The sequence below is a fragment of the Clupea harengus genome, chromosome 10, assembly GCF_900700415.2.
Source record: "Clupea harengus chromosome 10, Ch_v2.0.2, whole genome shotgun sequence".
Taxonomy (NCBI): Eukaryota; Metazoa; Chordata; class Actinopteri; order Clupeiformes; family Clupeidae; genus Clupea; species Clupea harengus.
The window spans coordinates 23,491,089-23,512,130 of record NC_045161.1 but is presented as its reverse complement, the minus strand read 5'-3'; the positions used below and the strand labels follow the sequence as shown (position 1 = coordinate 23,512,130).

Here is a 21,042-nt window from a genome sequence, read left to right as displayed (position 1 = left end):
CGTTAGCATGCTAATATGAATAGACCCATTATAGTCAGGTGGCTTAATGCTCAATTGACTTGTTAACCGAACTTTTACGAAGTCATACAACTAAACACACAAGTGACTTGTTAACCTATGTCTACATTGACTCGGTTAGTTGTCCATGTGGTACACGAATGTTGCAGAGTATTGTCCTATTGTAGGACTTAACTGAAGCTAACGCTTAGACCAACAATCCATTGGAACACATAGTAGCTAGCTAGCCTCGCTGCTAATAAGTCTAACGTTAGCATGCTAATATGAATAGACCCATTATAGTCAGGTGGCTTAATGCTCAATTGACTTGTTAACCGAACTTTTACGAAGTCATACAACTAAACACACAAGTGACTTGTTAACCGAACTTTTACGAAGCTATATGACCAAACACAAAGCTAGCACTGTTAATTCCGCTATAGCTAGCCAGGTCAATTAGCTCGCCTAAGATACTGCAATTTAAGCTAACCAATTACCTCATTTCCCCCAAAACCCATCGATTACATGTGTTTGTGATGTGTAACATATATCCTTAATCAGTCATTCAAGTTATTAACGTTTATTTACCGCTAGCGATTACACGACACAAGGGTAATTCAATCGCTATTAATGTTGAACTTGAACTTCAACAACGTCACACAATATTAAAAGTCAGGCATCGGCATGGTTCCTACAGAATAAATCAAAGGTCCTTGTCCATTTCTGCTGAAAAGCTTTATCCAACCAGAGACCGGCTTAAAGTGACGACATCCGGTTTTAATACACTTTCCCTGATCATACAGTTTTCCTACCGACAGCTGCCATTAGATGCACTGCCATTTCCGTCGTCTCTGGATGACGTGGAGAATAGCATGTGAGCCGATGTGTACGTTCCTAGGGCAGGCTAACCCAAGTGTTTGACTGATTACAATAGTATAGAGTTTGATAACATTACTAAGAACCTTGAGTCTGACCATGGATGGAAAAAGCCAAAAGAACATATAGTTGCCACCTACATCGGTTTATCAAGTCATAGAAAAATGGCTTAGCTAGGTCTTTCCCCAAACTGGCCAGCTACTGTCTGTTAGCTAGCGAGAATCGCCGAAAGAATAGGTTAACTTGCTGGAAATCGGCTTCACAATGGCTAAAGTGGAAACGAGAGGAAAATCTGCAACTGTTGAAAGCCTGGTTCAAACATGTATCAAACTTGTTTGCCAACATATGTCTGTTCTTGAGGAAAGGATTTCAGGTAAGTGTTTTCAAGTATTTGTCAATAAATATGCAAAGCTGCTGCCACACAATTGCGATTATTTCTGTTTGACTACTAACGTTACCGCGACAGCGACAGAACAAAAGGACTATAGTTTGATTCCTTTAACAGCATCATAACACTTATTTTGGACTCAACTCTATCTAGATTTACCGGCCTCTCTTTTAAAAGACATCCTTCCTCATCTCAACATCGTTTACCTCGACAGAATTGAGTCGGCAGTTCAAAGCAAAGGTGAGTCTCGTTTTAGCCGCTAATATGTTAATTAGAACTACAACGACGGTGATCATGTTACTGTCTTTGACACTTTTGCCTGTGTTATTATTTATCTCTCCAAGGAATTTCCACTTCATTTATGTGGGAATTCATATTCAAAGATCTGGTCAAGACATGGCGTTGCAGACCAATGGTATGCTAATATTCATTGTAAAATGTAACATTTGATACCATTATAGTTTTCCCAGCAACACTTTGGTTGAATGAGTGAATTACTTTACAAACTGTGAATGCATTTTTGGTTTTCTCGCTTCAGGTTGCTCAGCCTGACTGTGACTGGAAGCAGAAGTCCCTGGAGAGGCTCTTCCATGTGGCCCTGTACACACACAACAGAGGGGACAAAAAGTACTTGTCAAACCTCAGTGAGCAGACCGTCCTCTCCATGACGGTGTCATATGTCCAGACCCTGTCAGTAGTATCCAGGAAGGTGTGTCGGCTAGCTACAGAGGATCTTAAGCCCATCCTATCTGTGCTGGAGAGGAGGGCAGATTCCCTCAAATTGCTGGATCGCTGGAGTCCGTGGACAGGCGTGGAGACAGACTTGTTGTACATCCTCCACCGCCTCCTCGACCATGGCTCTGTGAAGGATGTCGAGATGGGACGCTGCTATGGTCTCGATCTTCAGAACTGGATTACCACCAGGTGTAGAAGAATTGATAGAGTGGGACCACATTTAAACCACGAGTCTGTTGAGCTGCCTGTTGCAGGTACTTCTGCTGGCATCCAGGGGACGGAGCCCCGTTGTTCAGATTACACCTCCGTTGGCCCCCAGCGCAGCGGTTCAGCCACGGAGGAAGTGGCTTGTAAACGCAGAAGGATCACTTGGCTATGGGACATGCCCACAGAATTCCCCTGTGACACGTTTCTTCCCAAGTGTGGCCCCATTTGTCCCAAAGGACAGATAAACTCGCTGGACATGCAAGTGACCCCATTTGAAATCACCAACGTGGTGTCACCATCCCTACCATTCTGGCTCTGTCTTCACACCCTGCATCTTCACAATGAGAGTACGTGCCAATATTTAAGTGTTCACAAACATACTGCTACAAAGTTTCATTCTGTCGACACATTTGTAGAAACACAAATACAATTGACAATGTATTTGCGTTTTTTTTTTTTTCTTTTTCATTTTTTTCCCCCCAAATGCTCACTGTTCTCTTATTGATAACACCGGTGCCTTTGCAGGACTGTTTAAGGACTCTGATCTGCTGGCGTTGGTGAACTCTCTCCAGATTCTGTGCAGCAAGCCAGGCTGCCTCCTCAGAGATCTCACTATGGCCGTTAACGACCACACGCCTGTGGATGCGGTGCTGGAGGCCTGCCCCTCACTGACGTCTCTCTCTCTTGACATCTTCCCTCCAACACCTGGCTCATGCAACAAGCTCATACCAATGAGAGCCTTTAAGCATTTAGAACCCACAGGTAAGACACATTATCAAAGAACCTTTTTTTTAATGCCCTAAATTAAACATTAAAGCAGTAATAAAGACCTTTGGTCTAAAACTAGCAATCTGACTACCAATAAGGCATGCAAAACCATGTCTTTTGGCAATGTAGTTGGCAAAGCCATGCTGTGAAAGCTTTTTTTTAACATTTTTTGTGGGGTGGTCCGACTCAGATCACAGAGCTCTTTATGCTAGCAAGGTACTGTCTTTGTTTATTTCAGGCGTTCCCTTTCTATATTAAATTATGCTGATCTCTGGTGACTGTTTCAATAGTTTATTGTATAATATCACAATTTGTTTTATTTTACTTAAAATAGCCTATTTTCATAACAGAAGGATGTTGTGGATATGGGTCTATATAGAAAATGTAGCCATCCGCAGGGTTAGAAATCCTCAATAAAAAAAACGTACCTTTTCTGTTTTTCTGACAGTATTTGTATTGGAGAAGCTCTCTGTGAAATCTTCCCATGGGAAAGTGCAAATAGATATGGATGGTCTTCTGTCTGCACTGAAACAAACTCCAAATCTCACCACTCTTCATGTGGCAGGGATCCACCCAGCTTCACCTATACTCTGCACACTGGCAGGTAAGCTCCTAAACCAACCTGTTCGTGTTGTTTAGTGTCTAGTGTTTCATTGTCCATTTTAGTCCAGGTAAATGGTGTACTCGCACTTTCTCCATAATCTTGCCTACACTTAAAGGCAGAGTTTGCAATTCTTATCCAATACACCCGTTGTCAGATTTAGTGAATTGCTCCTCAGTTCCTAGCTACCCGTTGTGTGTATGCTAGAAAACTCTAGTGTGTGTACGCAGTCTTGGCTCTGTACATGGGAAACAAACATGGTGGTTTGGACTGAGCCATGAACAATGTCAGCCAATCAGCGTGTTGCTTTACAAGCACGGAAGGGGAGGGTGTAATTTGATTGGCTGTTGAGCTCAAATATTAACAACCTGTAGCCAGAGTTGCAAGACCAAGACCCTGTATTTAAGGTTAGATGATTGTCTCAATAATGCATATACATAGGGTGACCAGATTTGAGTTTGTGAAAAAGAGGACACTTCGTCGTGGACCCCGCCCCCTCCCCCTCGATGGAGATTTTGGACATAAGAGGAAGAGAAATTAACCAATTTAGATTTAAAATATGGCACAACAATGAACATATTGAAGACATCTGCTGAGATAGGTGCTAATTATACTGTAGCATGGTAGGGATTTGCAGCTCAAGTGAGTAGGTAAACGTTGTAGGCTAGAGTTCACCAGCTAGTTATAGCTGGCGGAGCTACTGAGTAGGGTAGCATACCCACAGGATCAATGAACCGGCATGATAAAAGAGAGCCACGACATCTATAATTAACTCGTGATTTAACCATTTCGTTTCTTTTACTATTTAAAACTTCATGTGCTATACCTTTATATCCAGCAGCTGATTATGGCAGCTTTCACCAGCTTGGGTCGGACAGTCGCTCCAAGTCTGTTTACTAGACGTTATCACCGTCTGTCTGCACGCTCACGAGGCTCACTCACGACCAAACAGAGCCGTGCACGTGCCATCACAGTCTCAAACAGGCGGGATTCCTGTGCTACTCGAGTCCATTTTATTTCTAACTCTAAAAATTAAACAAAATAAGTTCACTAAATAGGTTGTTAGGTGTTAATTTGACGATCTCAAAATACAAATAAAAAAATATATATATTTTTGCAGGGGGCTAAGGAAACTTTTGGGGGGGGCTCCAGCTCCAGCTCTATCTAGGGATAGATACGCCACTGGTTACGCACCATGCCATTCTTAAAATTTCTGTCCAGGTGTCTCACATCCTCAATCACGTCACCAACCAAATGCAAGCCATCACGTAATTGACGCTACATTCATCACAGTATCAAAGGCACAAAATGATCGCATTTGGAGGATAATTTTCCTATCTGGCAACACTGGGAAGGTGGTCGACCAATGACAGTTCTCTCTACAGTTAGAGCTCGCGCAAGAAGGTGGAACGTAAGGGAGATACCGTTTCCAAAACTTGTAAGGAGGTAATAACTAGTTTGTGAAAGACAGAAACACAAATATCCGACGAGGCAAAATCCCGGACGTTTTTGGAATCCCTGCCGGACGCATTTTTTAGGTCTCGAAAAGAGGACATGTCCGGGTAAAAGAGGACGTCTGGTCACCCTACATATACATGTCCTTTCTCAGTGTAATTACTTACTTGCAAGAAGGGTATAACATTAAACCATAGGAAAGCCTTCGACGTCCGTTTCACCGATAGTCCTAAAGGATGTCAACCTTTCCACTTTTAAACGTGGAAGAAGACATATACATGATTGTAATATCAAGCCAGGATTCTTAGTGTATATTGAATTATATATTGAATATCCTAATTTTGTTGTCTTTTGTGCATTATCATTTTCTAGAGTCAAATAAAACCTTGAAGTCACTTACGTTGGATGATGTTAATCTGGCCAGCTGTCATTGTGAAATCCTTCATTTCTTGGAGAACTCTCTGCTGCAAGGTATATTTTGGCTAAAAGTAGTTAACAATTGTATTGTTTTCAGATATTGCTGAATATTGTTAATAATAGCATTTGACATAAAATATCAAGTTGTTTCTAATATGTGTTTACAACCACAGATTTGTGCTTGAAAGACTGTCAGCTTTTTGACAAATGTACTACAAATGAAGACTTCCTCATGCCCTTCGTAGAGACACTCAAGGGGCTGTGTTCTCTACAGACTCTCGCACTGCCTCAAAATCGGCTGGGTAAGATATCTGTCCCCACTTGATTCTGACCAGAAACACTCCTGTCAGTAATACAATAAATTACAGATGATGTTTTCTCCCCCAACAGCCAAAAGTGTGAAAGATTTAGCAGAAATTTTCTCAGGAGACACTCCAAGCCACATATTGAAACTGGACCTCAGGTAAGACAATCAGACCACCATTGTCTTTGCAACCAACTCAAATTTTTAGTTTGGAAAAAGTGTGCTTTTCTCAGTAAACAGCATGCTGCTCTTGGCAAATGTTGTGTTACCTAACAATTTCAGGCTAGACATGTCTTTTGCTCTCCTATTGAGGCTTAAAGTTTCATACATCTTGTTGCACAGCTCAAATTACATCTTGCCTGCTGACCTGCTTGAGTTCGGCACCTTGGTGAGTTTACATAAGAGGTCACAACAGCCCTGCCCAAGACTGATTCTGGACCTGAGGTTAAACCCATTGGACCGGGACCAGGAGGTGAAGGAGCAAGCGCTGAGGGCACTCATTCCCTTCAGTCACATACTCACAGACAACTGGGACTCCAGGAACACCATGGTTGATCACATTAGCGTGATGTAGTCAGGGCTGGGGTGACCAGGCCACTACAGCAAACACGGAACTGTGCATAGTTTCAGCATCACCATCTTATTTTGTATGTGTTAGAAGAAAACATGAAATAAAGATTTTTTTTACTTGGATTGTAATTTATGGAAATGCAGCCCCTGATTTTAGTCAGAGCAATTTGTGTATTTTTCCCCATGATTTAAGTTTGGTTCAAAGGTGATTGATTTGTTTAAAATGTGTCAAGTCATGTGGTAAAACTGACATAAATAACTATTCACTATAGTGCACTTTATCCATGTATATTACAGGTGGCATAGTAAAGTTTAATATACGTATTTAACAATGTATTATTTTTAGACAAAACAATAACACTTGAGAGCTGTTCAACATTCACACAATAAATACACAAAAAGCAAATGAAAATACAAAGGGAAAAAAGTAGAAAACAAAAACTCCTAATGTACATTGTAAAGCATTACCAAAGTTTATCTCAAAACCTCAAGTTCATTTCTGAGGCGGCTGCGGCAGATGGTGTGGTTTTGAGTTTCTACATACTGAGGTTGATGCAATAGAGAAGAAGTAATCCCTTTGAGTGCGTATCTGTCTTGGGTGACCACTTCTGTTCTGACTGAGGCACATCACTGTTTCCCCTGGGTGACCACTTCTGTTCTGACTGAGGTACATCGCTGTTCCCCTGGGTGACCACTTCTGTTCTAACTGAGGCACATCACTGCATCCACTGGGCGTCCACTTCTGTTCTGAGGCACATTGCTGCTTCCCCTGGGTGACCACTTCTGTTCTAACTGAGGTACATCGCTGTTCCCCTGCACGACTGCATGATCTACAATACACCCAGTGTCTTTGCTGCAGTCAAGAGTCTAGATGCCTCCTTAACAGAGGAAGCTGTGGTTTGTGGTTAACCCCTGTGTCAGTAAGTGAGAATATAAGTAATCCATTTGTGTACGTATCCCTGTCCTGGGCCCACTTATGTTCTGGTTTGAGCGTATCAGATTCCCTTGAATGACTGTATGATCTGTAATACACCCAGTGTCTTCACTGCAGTCAACAGAAGTGTCTAGACCCCTGCCTAAGAGCGGAAGCTGGGGATTGTGGTTAACCCCTGTGTCAGTACGTGGTTGCTGGTATAAACAGCCGCTCACACTACACCTCTCTGGTCCTCGTGAGAGCGCTGGTGGAAGACGAAGGAGACAGTGGCGCCCCAGGCGGCGGTGAGCATGGGGTCCCTCAGTCCCCTCTTGTCCGAGCAGTGCTGCCAGAGGGACAGGTCACTGGTGCAGTCCGCGTCCTCGGGGGGAGGGCGCACCTGTCGCCCGTTGACACAGCGCTTGCAGCGAAACCTGAGGAGATGATCATACTGATTCAGCAAAGCTCTGTCATAAATCAATAGATAATTCCCCAATAATCCAGCAGTACCAATGAGAAGAGGTCTGAAAGGTATTTATGTGTGAGCTGCAACTGCCGTGGATAACTCCCTAATAATCCGGCAGGATTAATGAGAAGAGGTCTGAAAGGTATTTATGTGCAAGCTGCAGCTGGGGTATGCATGTACTATTTTAAAAAAGCTGTTTTATTTAATTAATCAATGAACCTTACCTGGTCAATTCACAAATCAAAATGTCAGATTAAGTTGTCTTACTGTGCTACACCACTGTTGTGACTCACAAAACGTATCTTAAATCAACAGGAAAATATAACTTAATACCACATGACAATACTGGTCCCTACTTGTCGTGTGTATCACTGGTGGTGTCCTCGTTGAGGGAGAAGAGCTCGCGCAGCTCTCCCAGGGAGAAGTGTCTCTCCACGTCCTGCTCCTCGTCCACCACACAGCTGCTCAGAGCCTTCTTATGGGCCTGCCTCTGCAGGATCTTCTCTTCAATAGTACCCGACTATGTACACACACACACACACACACACACACACACACACACACACACACACACACACACACACACACACACACACACACACACACACACACACACACACACACACACACACACACACACACACACACACACACACACACACACACACACACACACACACACACCTATGAATGCTGGAAAACTGATAGACAGTTCTCTGTCGAAAGGAGAAGGCAATCTTCTGTCTATCTTTTAAAACATTGTAGTTCCCCTTCCAATGCATAAGTAAGAGTTTTAACTCACTGAAAGTAGCCTGTAGATGAAGCAGGTCTTCTTCTGACCATCTCTCCAAACACGGGCCATGGCCTGCTCATCATTGGCTGGATTCCAGTCGGGGTCGAACATCACCAGCCGATTGGCTCCGATCAGATTGAGGCCACACCCTCCTGCCTTGCTGCTCAGCATGAAGATGAACTCAGGGCTCTGTGACAATAGGAGATTTGAGAGTGTTACAGTGGAAGGACATCACAGGAGTACATCATATTCACTCCTTCCAGTCATCCCAGAGAGGACATCACAGGAGTACATCATATTCACTTCATTTGGTCATCCCAGAGAGGAAGCTCAAGATGCTTACAGAGGGATTGTTGAACTTTTCCACTATCTTTGCTCTTTTCTTGATTGACATGGTTCCGTCCAGTCGAACATAGAGATATCTGAAATTTAAAGAAATATTTTGATTGTTGGTGGGAAAAGCAAACAATATATGTATATGACCTGGAATGGCTTGGAGCTCACCTCCGAGTTCGACATAACTTCTCAAACATATCAAGTGTTTGGGTGTAGTTGGAGACCAGCACCACTTTATCACTTGTTGTACTTTTTGTCATTGCAAGTATGTAATCCAGCACCAGCATTTTCCCTGCAAATAATAATAACAATCACGTCATTCATACCTTTAAACAATCGTACGGACTGTGCATAAAAAGAATGATGAAAAAACGAGTGAAACTACAGATGTTCCTCAAAGTGATAATGCATTTAATACATTCAGAAAATATGCAGATCAGACATAATCTCAACATCAACTGCATTTCTCCGGCCCACAACAGACTGATACAGCCAGAAGTCCCTTAAATAATAAATGTTTTAAAAATATCTTTAAAATCAGCCATGCAGCACTATCTATGAATAAAGTGATTAAAAAGAGAGACAAGCTGGGTTTCCATCCAACTTTTCAATGCGCATTTTGACCATTCGAATTAGAAATCTGACTGGAAACACTTAAAAGGCTTAAAGGGGGTAGATTCACATTGGGTATAATGCGATTAAGGTTGATGGAAACAGGTTTATTCGCATAACTTCATATTTGTTTCAATTCTATGAGGTGTTTCCGTTAAAGTCGCCCTGACAACCTTAAGTTTTGATCCCACAGCTGCTCATAATGCCACCCTCGATTAGGAGTGTCCGTTTGTACTTCACACAACTCAGTGGATGGAGACACGCACCATCATTAGCCAAATTTTCGTGAATGCACTTAAGATATGTGAACGAGTGGGATAGACCCAGCTCCAGGCCTGAGGCTTACCAGAGAGCTGAGGCTCCACAGCCTTAGTGCTGTAGCCGGAGGGGAAGAGATCCAGAGCCCCCTCAAAGCCCTCCTCCCCCTCCACACACTTGTCATAGATTAGAGAAGGATCTGAGGAGCACAGAGGGAAGATTCATAAGCACAGGGAATGGCATGCACCGCAGGGAAGAGCACTAGCTGTAAATGAAATAGGGCTGAACGATTTGGGAAAAGAATCTAATTGCGATTTTTAACCAAAATATTGCGATTGCGATTTAATATGCAATTTTTTTTTATTCTCTTTTTTTCCCAACAAAACCTAATGAATGATTTAAATATGACCAACACAATATTAGATACATTTAGTGTAAAATATTCTTTCCCACATTTTACATTTTTATTTAACTGCTCATTACAGAAACAAGAACAACAAATCGGTGGCTTTGCCACTGTGCATTTAAGTAATTTAAAAAAGTCATTTTAAGTATAAACACTAGGCATGCACTTTTTAAACACTGTGTGCAAAATGTACCATCTTAAAAAAAATGATAAAAAAAAAAAAAAAAATGATTTTTTTTTTTTTTTCAGACCACGTTTTTTAATCGCGAACGTTGCGGTTAGAAAATCGCGTTCTATCATATCGCGATTAAATCGCAAATGCAATTAATCGTTCAGCCCTAAAATGAAACTACACAATCATAATATAAATAGAGAGATAGACAGAGAGAGAGAGACAGATAGAGAGAGAGAGAATGTGTGTGTGTGTGTTGGCTGTGTGAACACTCACGGTTGCAGAGCTTCTTGAGCGAGGTGATGGAGGAGAGGGAGGAGACGCTGATCTTGCCCCCCTGAAGGCTCTCCACAGGCTTGGCCTGCCGCAGGAAGCGCTTATACAGCTCACTCTGCAGGGGGGTGAGTCTACAGGCACACACAGGCACAGACACAGACACAGACACAGACACACACGGGCACAGACACAGACACGGGCACAGACACACACGGGCACAGACACAGACACAGACAGGGTGTTACAGGTGTCATCCTCTGGGGAACACAGGGCACCAGTGCCTATGCACCACACATGTACAACTTTCCCTACATTCATCAGCAGACTGAACTCAAACAACATTTGACTTGGGTGCATATAGACACCAAATAAACTTTGGATAAAAATGCATCCTACATTCAAAAGGCTTATTGATACCAAAGAAAGTAGAATTTGCAATGTACATACCTGCAACAGACAACCTGCTCGATCTTAACAGGGAGGTACTTTGAAAGTATGTCTGAGGTCCTTCTAATCAGGCATCTGAAAAACACACAAAAATCACATCAAACAAAATTCCCTGATTTACACAAAGTGTTACACTAAAACTGTTTATTACATTGACATTCAGGGCTCATTAAAGCTCATGTGTGCTTGGTAGGAAGTTAAAAAGTTAGAAATCAGCCATATCTACCAGAAAGACCCTTGTGTTGCCAATTGCCATCTATCCTGGTAACCTTTACTAACCCGCTGACAATACTGATGAGCTCCTTGAGTTTGTCTTCTCCAGCGGTCCTGTCCTTATCGCTGGCGTCGGCATCACGACCCTTCAGGATTGGAATCTCAAAGCGTTTCTTAAACTCCTGAGCAGTGCCTGAGTGGGCCAGAGGAGCAGGAGTTACAGTGGAACACAGAAGCTTGGGCACGCCTGGCCAGGATGTCTGTTCCTGTGCATAGCTAGCTGAGTAGAAGATGAACCGATCTCTAACAGGCATTAAGTTAAAGATGAAACATTCTTTTCAACATTAACATCAACATTTAAGCAAGGTTTGTGTATTATTTTTGTAGAGGTTTGAGCTCTCAGATAAAGAGGTTTGAGCTCTCAGATAACTTTTTACTAACGTCTCAGACCTTAGTTAGCTTGGCATGTTTACGGTCATCGGTAGGAAGGGACAAGTTTCAAAGTTTTATAAATACTCCGACTCCTCGAACCCTGTCCCAACAAACGGTAGTCATGGGCTCCTCTAAGCAGCTGCCTAGCTCTCTGAAAATTAAAATACTTGGTTCCCACAAATTAGGGGAAGACTATAAGAAGATAGCAAAGCGTTTTCATGTAACCGTTTCCTGAATTTATAATGTAATTAAGAAATGGCAGTTAACAGGAGAGGTGGAGGTCATGTTGAGGTCTGGGAAGACCAAGTAAACGTTGACAGAACGGCTCATTTGATTGCTAGAAAGGCAAATTAGAACCCACATTAGACAGCAATAGAACTTCAGGAAGATTGAGCAGACTCTGGAGTGGTGGTGCACTGTTCTACTGTGCAGCGACACCTGCACAAATATGACCTTCATGGAGGGGTCATCGGAACAAAACCTTTCATGCCTCCTCAGCACAAAATTCAGTGTCAGAAGTTTCCAAAAGGAACATCTAAACAAGCCTGATGCATTCTGGAAACAAGTCATGTGGACTGAGGAAGTTCAAATATTTATGTTTGGAGAAGAAAAAAGAGTGCAGAATTTCATGAAAAGAACACAGGGGGTGGATCAATCATGCTTTGACACTGTGTTACAGTGAACGTTTCACTGATAGAGGGAATTCTGGAAGCAAAACAGAGAGAGACTGTCTGTTAAAAAAAAAGCTAAAGATGACTAAAGGATGGTTTCTACAACAGGCCATGGCCTTCACAGTCCCCCGACCTATTGAACCGAATGAAAATATAGAAGAACTAGAAGTATTTTGCAAGAAAGAATGGGCGAAAATCCCCCAAACAGGAATTGAAAGCCTCTAAGCTGGCTACTGTTTACAAGCTGTGATACTTGCCAAAGGGGGTGTTACCAAGTGCTGCACCCATACTTTTGCCCCTTTTCCTTTTTTGTTATTTTCAAACTGTACAAAAATGGAAATAAAAAAGTAATCTTGCTTAAAATATGAAAGAAATGTGCCATCTTTAACTTTATGCCTTATGGAAATCAGGTAATCTTGTAAACTCGCTTAGCTATTCACGGTAACAGACATTTTGACCAGGAGTGCCCAAACTTTTGCATGCCTCTGCACAAGAGAAACATCCCAAAGGACTGCAAAGGTCAAAGGTCACAGATATTTGGCAAGTTCACGCAAGACACAAACCCACGAAAGTTTCTTACCAAGGATTCCAGCGTTGACAAAGTGCACGAGGCTGAAGTACTCCAGCAGGTCGTTCTGAATGGGAGTCCCAGATATGAGCACTCGTCTCTGGGCATTCATGGCATTCAGTGCCTGGTAGGTCTGATTGTCAGAGTTCTTCAGCCGGTGGCCCTAATGATACATGAACTGTGAGGTGATGCTGAACATGTACATGCAGTAAATACAGGGTAAACTGAGGTGATGCTGAACATGTACATACAGTAAATACAGGGTAAACTGAGGTGATGCTGAACAAGTACAAACAGTAAATACAGAGTAAACTGAAAGTACAGGAATGTTTAGGGCTTCAACTGTTCATCAAGGTTGCAAAGAAAGGGAAGCTTGCCTACCTCATCACAAATGACCAGGCCGACTTTTCCCTTGTGCAGGACTCCAGTGTGAAGACGGAATGTTTCGTATGAGATGATGAGGATCGGAGAGGGCACCCTCAAGCCATGCTGTGCCATGAAGCCCGCTGCCAAAGTAACAAAACCAACATTCACACACAAGCCACATAAGATTCCTAAATTTCCCTCATGATAAATAAAGTATCCATCTATCTATCTAAGAGATCACAAAGCCCAACAGTACAGTCTGCAAACGTTTGCTGGCGAAGTACCTAATTTACGATCAATCTCCTCTTTTGTGCCTCCATCAATGGCCAGTGGTTGCATGCGTCCTCCCAGCCATTTACCCACTTCATTGTACCAGTTGCGCACCAAGCTGGAGGGAGACACCACGATGGCCTTCTCTATCTCCGGTTTACAATCTGGGCTCTGCCGCAGGAGTGTCCACATGAGCGCGATGCACTGCAGGGTCTTGCCCAGACCCATTTCATCCGCCATGATGCAGCCGTACGAGTCAGGGATGCGTCTGCCCGTCACACAGTCCCAGAGGAATTTTACACCCTGTCAGATGACGCAAAAAAGTATATGCTCATATTTTTAAAAAAAATAAATAAATAAAAATAAAAAAAACTTGTGTGTGAAAGTGTACTGAAAAATGACCATATGTGAAAATGTATGCTTGTTCAATCAACAATGAAGAACATTTACCTCTCGTTGATGAGGCCGCAGTACTTTGCCAAGGACCGGATCGACAACAACATGAACAGGAAGCTTGTCTCTGCAGAGAGCATCCACAGATTAAAGAACACCTCACCTCACGGACATCATGACTATTAAAGGTACTTACATTAAGGATGCTCATCTCTCTCAAACTCTTACAGACCACAAACAAAATAACATAGAAATGGGGTATTAAGATATCGTAAGTTATCGCTTGGATAAAAGCGTCTGCTAAATACCTCACGTGACCTGAAGAGTGAAGAGCAATGACTCACTTGTCAGCTTTGATCATGTCATGGGCACTCAGAGCAGGTGGCTCATAAAGAACCAGTGCATCAACCTCAAACGGGTCATGAAGAGCCTTCCGGACCCCTGCACGCTTCAGGCCCAGAGCTCGTATTCCCAATGCGCCTGTAAAGATATCACAGTGACTTATCAATGCTGTTCTTAATAGAACATGTGATGTAAATTCACACACTGGGCTGGGCTGAATTAGACAGAGAAGGTGTACTGTGTGTACCTGTGTAGTTGGCAATAGGAATTTTGAATGGCTTTGAAAGGATGCTGCGAATAAAGGCCTCCTGTAGTAATCAACAAAAACGTAATATCAAGGGTGATATGAAAAAATACTAGTGATCATGAAGAAATCATGCAAGCCAACACATTAGGGTAACTTACGTGCTGACTGCTGTCCACACATTGCGGTGGATTGGTTAACTGTGTGAGAGGTTTTCTGTAAGGGGAGATAAGGTTCTCTCGGCAGTCCGCATCTCCCTTTCTTCGCTTACTTGTCTGCAATGGCACAAGACATGCTGCTGGTTCATTATTCAACGAAGAATGACAAGTAGTTGTGCAGCTAGTCCTACATGAAGCAAACTCGCGGGATATTTATTTTCACTTGCCGCTAACACTTCACTTACCTTTACAGGATCCCAATCCTCGTCGGAGGAGGAATCACCCCCACATCTTTTTTTTTTGGCAACTTGACTTGGTGCTAAGCTTCTTCTCTGTAAGACGATGTAAATTAACACATATATTTCACTACTGCAACATTATAGACTCTTTGTGGCTTAGCTCGTTATCTTTTAAAATAGGTTTAAAACTTTGACGTTATGCCAATTAACGTAAACGATTGCTAGCTAATGTTAATGTTAACATCATGCAAATGAAATGTAACAACGTAAGTTATCCTGCTTACCATGGTCTTAGATTCTGAGTGTACTCCAACGAGTTAAATAAACAAAATTATATTATTATATTTATTAGTCGCTCTTTGCTACCCAAATAGGACAGCTAACGTTAGCTACCAAGATAGTGTTAACGTAAATTAACTAGCCAGATAGATAGCTGGGTTAACTAACTCTACATTGCCATACGTAGTCAACCACATCATGCCTCCTGAAATGACCATAAGCATAGCAAAATAAAACAACGTGGCATTTTTTCGTTATACATGATGACAGAGCCTAAATTAACAACACAACTAAATCAGGAGATTAGCACACCATCTTCTGTTTACAAAACGCTGTTGAATGTCCCGCGCGCAGATTACGCAAGCCTAGTTACGGAAACCGTGATGGTTCAAAAGACATTTCGCGAAGTGCCCGTTACAATGTAACGTGAGCATTGTCCTCTATTTGTCATCCACAGTGGACTGTTCGCCGTAACAATATTTTTTAATACAATTACAGTAAAGCCTTGCTTACGCTACCATATATCAATATATATTTGATTATTGATTATGATTTTTTTTTGGGGGGGGGGGGCGGGGACGGAAAAAAAGTCTCCCACATTGACCAACAGGGGGCACACATAGATAAGCTGTTCCTTTCTATTTATTTTTCCAGTGTAGGAGTGTGAAGGCCTATTGTCTTAACACACGTAACAAATATTATATTACCCACGGATTTAGCCTATGTCATGTTTAGCTTATATCAACTACTTACATAAGGAATTCAGAAATAATTGTTCAATTCATTACAAAGCACACTATCTAAGTGAATATATCAGTTAATCAAGTCAAGTTAATCAAGTACTTTATCTCATAAACTAATCTCGTGTATAAAAACTATACAGTACATTTTCATGTTGTCAGTGATGTGACTGTAGGGTAGTTCTGCCCTAACATGTTTTAACAAACAGGTTTTAATCTGTGATGTGAACATACATCTGTGGCACGTTTGTGTTGTGCTATGCTGCAGTTAATGTTTCAGTTTCTGAAAGGTCGAAGGAGATCGCCCATTCAGACTCCTGATAAGACTCATAGTTTCCATAAACGTACGGGGCTTCCCAACAACAAATTGTTCTTTATGGACCATGGCCAGGGAATGCTGGGAGAAGTGATGGGCCTGAAGGCAAAAGGTAACCCCTGTCCTGCCCCCGCAGTTATGTTGAAATGTTGGGCCAGCGCATTGTAGTCTTGCACAGACACCTATGAGATGTGAGCAGGTGAAAGGGCTCACGATAAGAGCCAGTGGCATGATACGCTTCAACACTCAGGTCTTTATCTCCTCTCTCATCGGGACTAAATTCCATCAATGTCATAACCTTCCACGTATAAAGCACTTGTGTGATGAGGAGATATGGAGTCCTCAAGTGGCCCAGTGATCAGGTCCAATTGTGAGGATGTGGGCGTATTTTGGTTACCCTAAATTTAAAACAGTGATCCCTCATGCTGCTGTCCAAGTGTGGCCAGATGTGAACGCCCATCCTCTGGCGAAATGTGGATGTGCAGAGGTAGGTTTCAGCGACAGAGGCTCGTTCAAGGGAGGTTGTTTTGTTTAACCCGCTAGTAACAATAATCTATGTGCTTGGGAGGCCCAGGGCTTTGTGCGGGCAATCCTTCACCCTCCATAGAGAAGCCCTTGAAGCAGATGTTTGGTCACCTGTGCCATGGGACAGTGTTGATAAACAGTCTCCGAAGGCAGAAGATCGGAATCAAGTGCTAATGCCCTCTCTCCGCACCAACTCCGTCTCCTGTCTGTGGTTTGTATAAACAGTGTATCACATTCAGCTCAGGGCTTGGGGAGGGTAGGAGTGTGTTGTCAAGCGTCACTAGGGCCTCTCTGCCCTCCCAGGTGAGAAGGGTGCCTTATCTGACGGGGCTCCTACTAAAGAAAATACTGCAATCAGAGTGTGATGGTGTGTGCGGATAAGAGAACAAAACTGGGCTTGTGGTAGTTTACAGAGACGTGCAGAACCGCGTGTGAGCTTCGCGCTTCAGAGAAGGCTCTTTGTGGGAACCCCTGCCTTCACCGGCCGCGTCTATAGAGGAGCACTTTAAACCTACGGCACATTCCCAACCCTTGTCAAACTAAATAAAGACATACCAACTGCTATGCTTTGCTGGTGGACCACTGATTTATCATTGAAGAACAAAACAACTTCGTAGTCGACTGGAAATTCATTAGTGGTGCAATGCGAAAAGAAAGGAGAGACAAGGCTACTGTTCTCACCACGTTTTGGAGGCTTTATTTGGTGGTCATTTTTAAATAGCTTGCTTCAGACATTGCTCTGGAAGAAAACAGCCATGGATCACAGGATGTTTATATATATATATATATATATATATAGACACACACACACACACACAAACACACACACACACACACTTTGGAAGACTTGAATGGAATCTCTAGTGGTCTCACATTGCATGCATAGTTTATATACCATGCTGTGATATGCATGTACCCCATATTTCTCCTCCGTTATGCCTTTATAGGTACATACATATACTCGATTTGTCTCTCAGGATATTTTAGTGTGTATTGTGCAACAGGACCTTGGTGTTATACTCCAGGTCATCAGTCAGTTAAGCATGGGCTTTTGAACAGGTTTCTATTTGTCTGCTCATTATTCTCGTTAATTTCATGTTCACTACCTTCTAAATAAAACCACAGTCTACCTATTCATTCATAAAATCAGTTTTGAAGTATTTCCTTTGAACACTGATCTTTTTGATAAAACTTTATTCCTTTACAGGAGGAAAATAGTATAAAAATAGAGTTCATACAGAACTTTCACAACAGTGAAATAATAACAGCAACACCAATAATAATAATAATAATATTAATAATAATAAACACTGGAGTTATGAGGTTGTGGATGATAATGTTTAACTGTGGAACAACAAGGCTCCTTGTGGTGGTAAAGCATTAACTCAGATTAGACGTGGTCCTTGGTCAGCCTGAGGTGTTTGGTCCCTGATGACAGGGGTGTCAGGCACAGTCTCTCCACGCTTGGCTTCGTGCTTTGGCACTGTGAGAGAGTGACAGAGCTGGAAAAGGCCTAGCCAGTGATATTTGCACCATGCTAACTGCCTATTAAGAGCCCAGAGATAACAGGAGAGAGAGCTTGTGAGGTGTATAAGCAGACCCAGGTGTATTGCTGCTGTGAATGCTGTTGATGGGTGTGAAGCTGAATGAATCATTGTCCCTCTGTGAATGTTTCGGAAGTGTTGCTTTATAAGGATCTTGCCCCATTGAAAAAAATTTAAAAAAGAATAACAAATCTTACATGGCCACTTCATAAATAATAGACATCTGATGTTTGTAAGAACAAGTCCAATACAAAACCATAATAAATAAATAACTTAACAGCAATAAATACTTCCCCCAGTAGCATAATAAGGCGAAGAGATGCATAGCATCTAATGGGGGAGTTATCTCATTAAGAATGACAGACTTATTTACATGAGAGAAAAAAAATCAAACATGAACCTCCCTCAGGGCTGAAGACTGAATACTCCTTCTGCAGCAGACCTGCACCAGCCACCTCCTGTGTGTACTAGAAGGAGCTCCACAGTAAGCAAGTGTATACACTCAACCGGAACAAACAGCCTAGCCTCTAAGCCTCGGAGTAAGGCACAGCTCCGGGGGGAAAAAAACGAATAGACATGTGTTTCAATAAAAATCGTTCACGAAATGGATTGTCTTTTTGTACTCTTCAATGAAAGGGAAATCTCCACCTGATCTCCTAATACAAAAAAAATATGAGGTCAATATGTATCTAAGTGATATTATGGTCAACAATGACATTGAGTTACAGTAGCGTCCTGAGAAATAAACTGAATATATACAGACAAACATACACGAGATAAAACCGATAAAAAGACATTGTGAATATTAAGTGAAAGTTCATGGAAACAGCAACAGTCATAGATTTGCCTGGCTAATTTTCAAAAGATGAACAGCAACAGGGGGATCAGAGATGTGGTCAAGGTCAAAAGGTTACTGGGTAGCCAGTGAAATTCCAGACAGGTAACAATTTCTCCTTGCATGTTTTCGTCCCCTTTATTCTCATGCAACATGACTGTAGTCAAGTGATAATGCTTTTGGATTATTACGGGCCATTCATGTCATAAATTGAATACTACCTCAAGCACGTACAAGCTTAAAATAGAGATGAGGCCTTAACATGGAAGAGATATTATAATCTCCGCAAAGACATACAGCCCCAGAGCTAATACATTTCCTTTAGGTTTACAAGATGTCCAGTGGCCTCTTTAAAACCCCTTTGTTACACACATGTGCCTCACTTCAAATAAACCTTCAGCAAAAAGAGATTCAAGATCATTACTGATAAACTGTTCCCCGCTGAGAACCTCTAATAAATCATGTGTTGAAAGGCTGTCAACAAGATCGTTTACGGACATGTAAACTAGTTAGGTCAAATAATGAAGAAGTGTCTCGCAGAATTCATCAGTTGAAAGCAAATAAACCCTGCATAACCCGTCCGGGGTGACTTGAAACAAAGCTAGCCTTTTGATGTAAACTGCTCTCAAACTCTGACTGCTGCACAAGAAAAGAAACAGATCAAAGCACAAAGGGACTAATGCTCTAAATGGTTAAAGTCTTCATGGAAGTTTGAATGGAGAAAATCACAGTAATTGCAGTCTCTGTGTGCTTGGCATTATGTGGCCTAAAATGATAGTCCCCTTGACCGATTAAGATAACTAGCGACAGTTAGCTTAGGCCATACACCTGTGCCACTTAGTGTTTCTGTCTGTCACCATATGTATAGGGCTAATCTTCTGATTATGCCAAAAGTGACTGGTCATTTCATTGATATGCTATGATAAAAGTAAGTAAGAAGAACCCTATATAAACCGATATGCATCCATACCGTGATACAAACAAAAAGAGACATGGGTCAGTCAAAGTTCAAACTTCAGGAAGTCTGCTTCAAAGTCCTTGCTTGGTTAGACCACGATCCTGGGGCTGAGTGTGTCATTCAGTAGACCACTTATTCAATGGGGGGGGGATCAGAAGTCATCTCCGAAACGTCTAAAGGAAAAGGCAGACTTACTCTTGGCTTCTTTGTATGACGGCCTCTCGTGACCTATTAGTGACAGAGCTGCCATTGAAGGAATCATACACACGCACCACACCAAAAATTCTTGGTCTGATAAATGCAATTACCCCAACTTTGCTTCATTTCAATGTTTCAAATGTTCAAAAGTTTTTGGTCTTCGAAATTCATTGTAATGCCCACAGTTCTCCTGTCCTTGTTTAACTTCATGGCAGCTGATGTGTCAGGAACTAGAGAACCATTCTGTGGCTACACATGATGCTAAAGGCACATGAAGACCACCAAAAAACAAAAAAAGTGATGTCCTATACCAGAGCTCCTTATCCACAAAGTCGGATACTCTGTGCTCACTACCTCTTTCATGCTCCCCTTTCAGACCTTATGACTGAGGAAAACCTGGGCCTGTGGTTGAACAGAGATGCCTTTGGTTGTCGTTATGGCTGGCAGCATGGTTTTCCTTTGTGTCCACGTCGCCTTACGCTTCATCTCCACTCCACTTCAGTGCGACGCTCTCACTTTTGGAGAAGCAGGGCCTCTCGCGTCACACCACATCACGTCACTTCACGTCACCGAGACAGAAGACTTCCCTCACCTCCACACCGTGGTTCACGTCATCGCCACACCTCAGGCCTCTCATTCTCCAGTTTCCTCTCGTTCCTGGAGCTTCTGATTTAGATTCAGGGTTTTTTGGTTTGCCGGCTGTCTGGCTGCCTCTGCGTCTCTCATCCCACGCAACTGCAGTTGGCGGCGGACA

The 21,042-nt window shown here is 42.4% G+C and overlaps 3 protein-coding genes across 4 annotated transcripts in view; 1 reads left to right on the top strand and 2 right to left on the bottom strand.

The window, feature by feature from the left end:
* Positions 1-822: 822 nt before the first annotated feature.
* On the top strand, positions 823-6,447 carry lrrc41 (leucine rich repeat containing 41). Its single transcript, XM_012821729.3, has 10 exons — positions 823-1,246; positions 1,415-1,501; positions 1,606-1,676; positions 1,800-2,550; positions 2,729-2,965; positions 3,420-3,575; positions 5,400-5,498; positions 5,618-5,746; positions 5,835-5,907; positions 6,091-6,447. The coding sequence occupies exons 1-10, from the start codon at positions 1,138-1,140 to the stop codon at positions 6,320-6,322; spliced, it is 1,944 nt and encodes a 647-aa protein (XP_012677183.1). The 5' UTR covers positions 823-1,137; the 3' UTR covers positions 6,323-6,447.
* A 55-nt stretch (positions 6,448-6,502) lies between these two features.
* rad54l (RAD54 like) lies at positions 6,503-15,537 on the bottom strand. Its single transcript, XM_031574453.2, has 18 exons — positions 15,178-15,537; positions 14,900-14,986; positions 14,658-14,771; positions 14,500-14,560; positions 14,255-14,390; positions 13,968-14,037; positions 13,532-13,820; positions 13,263-13,387; positions 12,894-13,044; positions 11,277-11,403; positions 10,998-11,072; positions 10,551-10,681; positions 9,785-9,895; positions 8,995-9,118; positions 8,834-8,912; positions 8,500-8,679; positions 8,054-8,217; positions 6,503-7,665 (listed from the first exon to the last, which is right to left on the bottom strand). The coding sequence occupies exons 1-18, from the start codon at positions 15,178-15,180 to the stop codon at positions 7,464-7,466; spliced, it is 2,229 nt and encodes a 742-aa protein (XP_031430313.1). The 5' UTR covers positions 15,181-15,537; the 3' UTR covers positions 6,503-7,463.
* A 2,885-nt stretch (positions 15,538-18,422) lies between these two features.
* Positions 18,423-21,042, bottom strand: part of LOC105895034 (neurturin) — a 16,396-nt gene continuing 13,776 nt past the window's right edge. For both annotated transcript variants that reach the window (XM_031574452.2, XM_031574451.1), the window contains one exon: positions 18,423-21,042. This exon is cut by the window's right edge and continues 402 nt beyond it. In XM_031574452.2, coding sequence (XP_031430312.1) covers positions 21,011-21,042 — 32 coding nt within the window. In that variant the 3' untranslated portion in view covers positions 18,423-21,010.

What these genes read in the sequence shown, in the direction of transcription:
- lrrc41 (XM_012821729.3), top strand. Translation starts at nt 1,138, where the DNA reads ATGGCTAAAGTGGAAACGAGAGGAAAATCTGCAACTGTTGAAAGCCTG. An exon ending in GTCGGCAGTTCAAAGCAAAG is followed by an intron (nt 1,502 to 1,605) that starts GTGAGTCTCGTT and finishes TATCTCTCCAAG; the next exon opens with GAATTTCCACTTCATTTATG. An exon ending in ACTGCCTCAAAATCGGCTGG is followed by an intron (nt 5,747 to 5,834) that starts GTAAGATATCTG and finishes CTCCCCCAACAG; the next exon opens with CCAAAAGTGTGAAAGATTTA.
- rad54l (XM_031574453.2), bottom strand. An exon ending in GACATGATCAAAGCTGACAA is followed by an intron (nt 14,038 to 14,254) that starts GTGAGTCATTGC and finishes TGCTCTCTGCAG; the next exon opens with AGACAAGCTTCCTGTTCATG. An exon ending in TCATCTACAGGCTACTTTCA is followed by an intron (nt 8,218 to 8,499) that starts GTGAGTTAAAAC and finishes GTGTGTACATAG; the next exon opens with TCGGGTACTATTGAAGAGAA.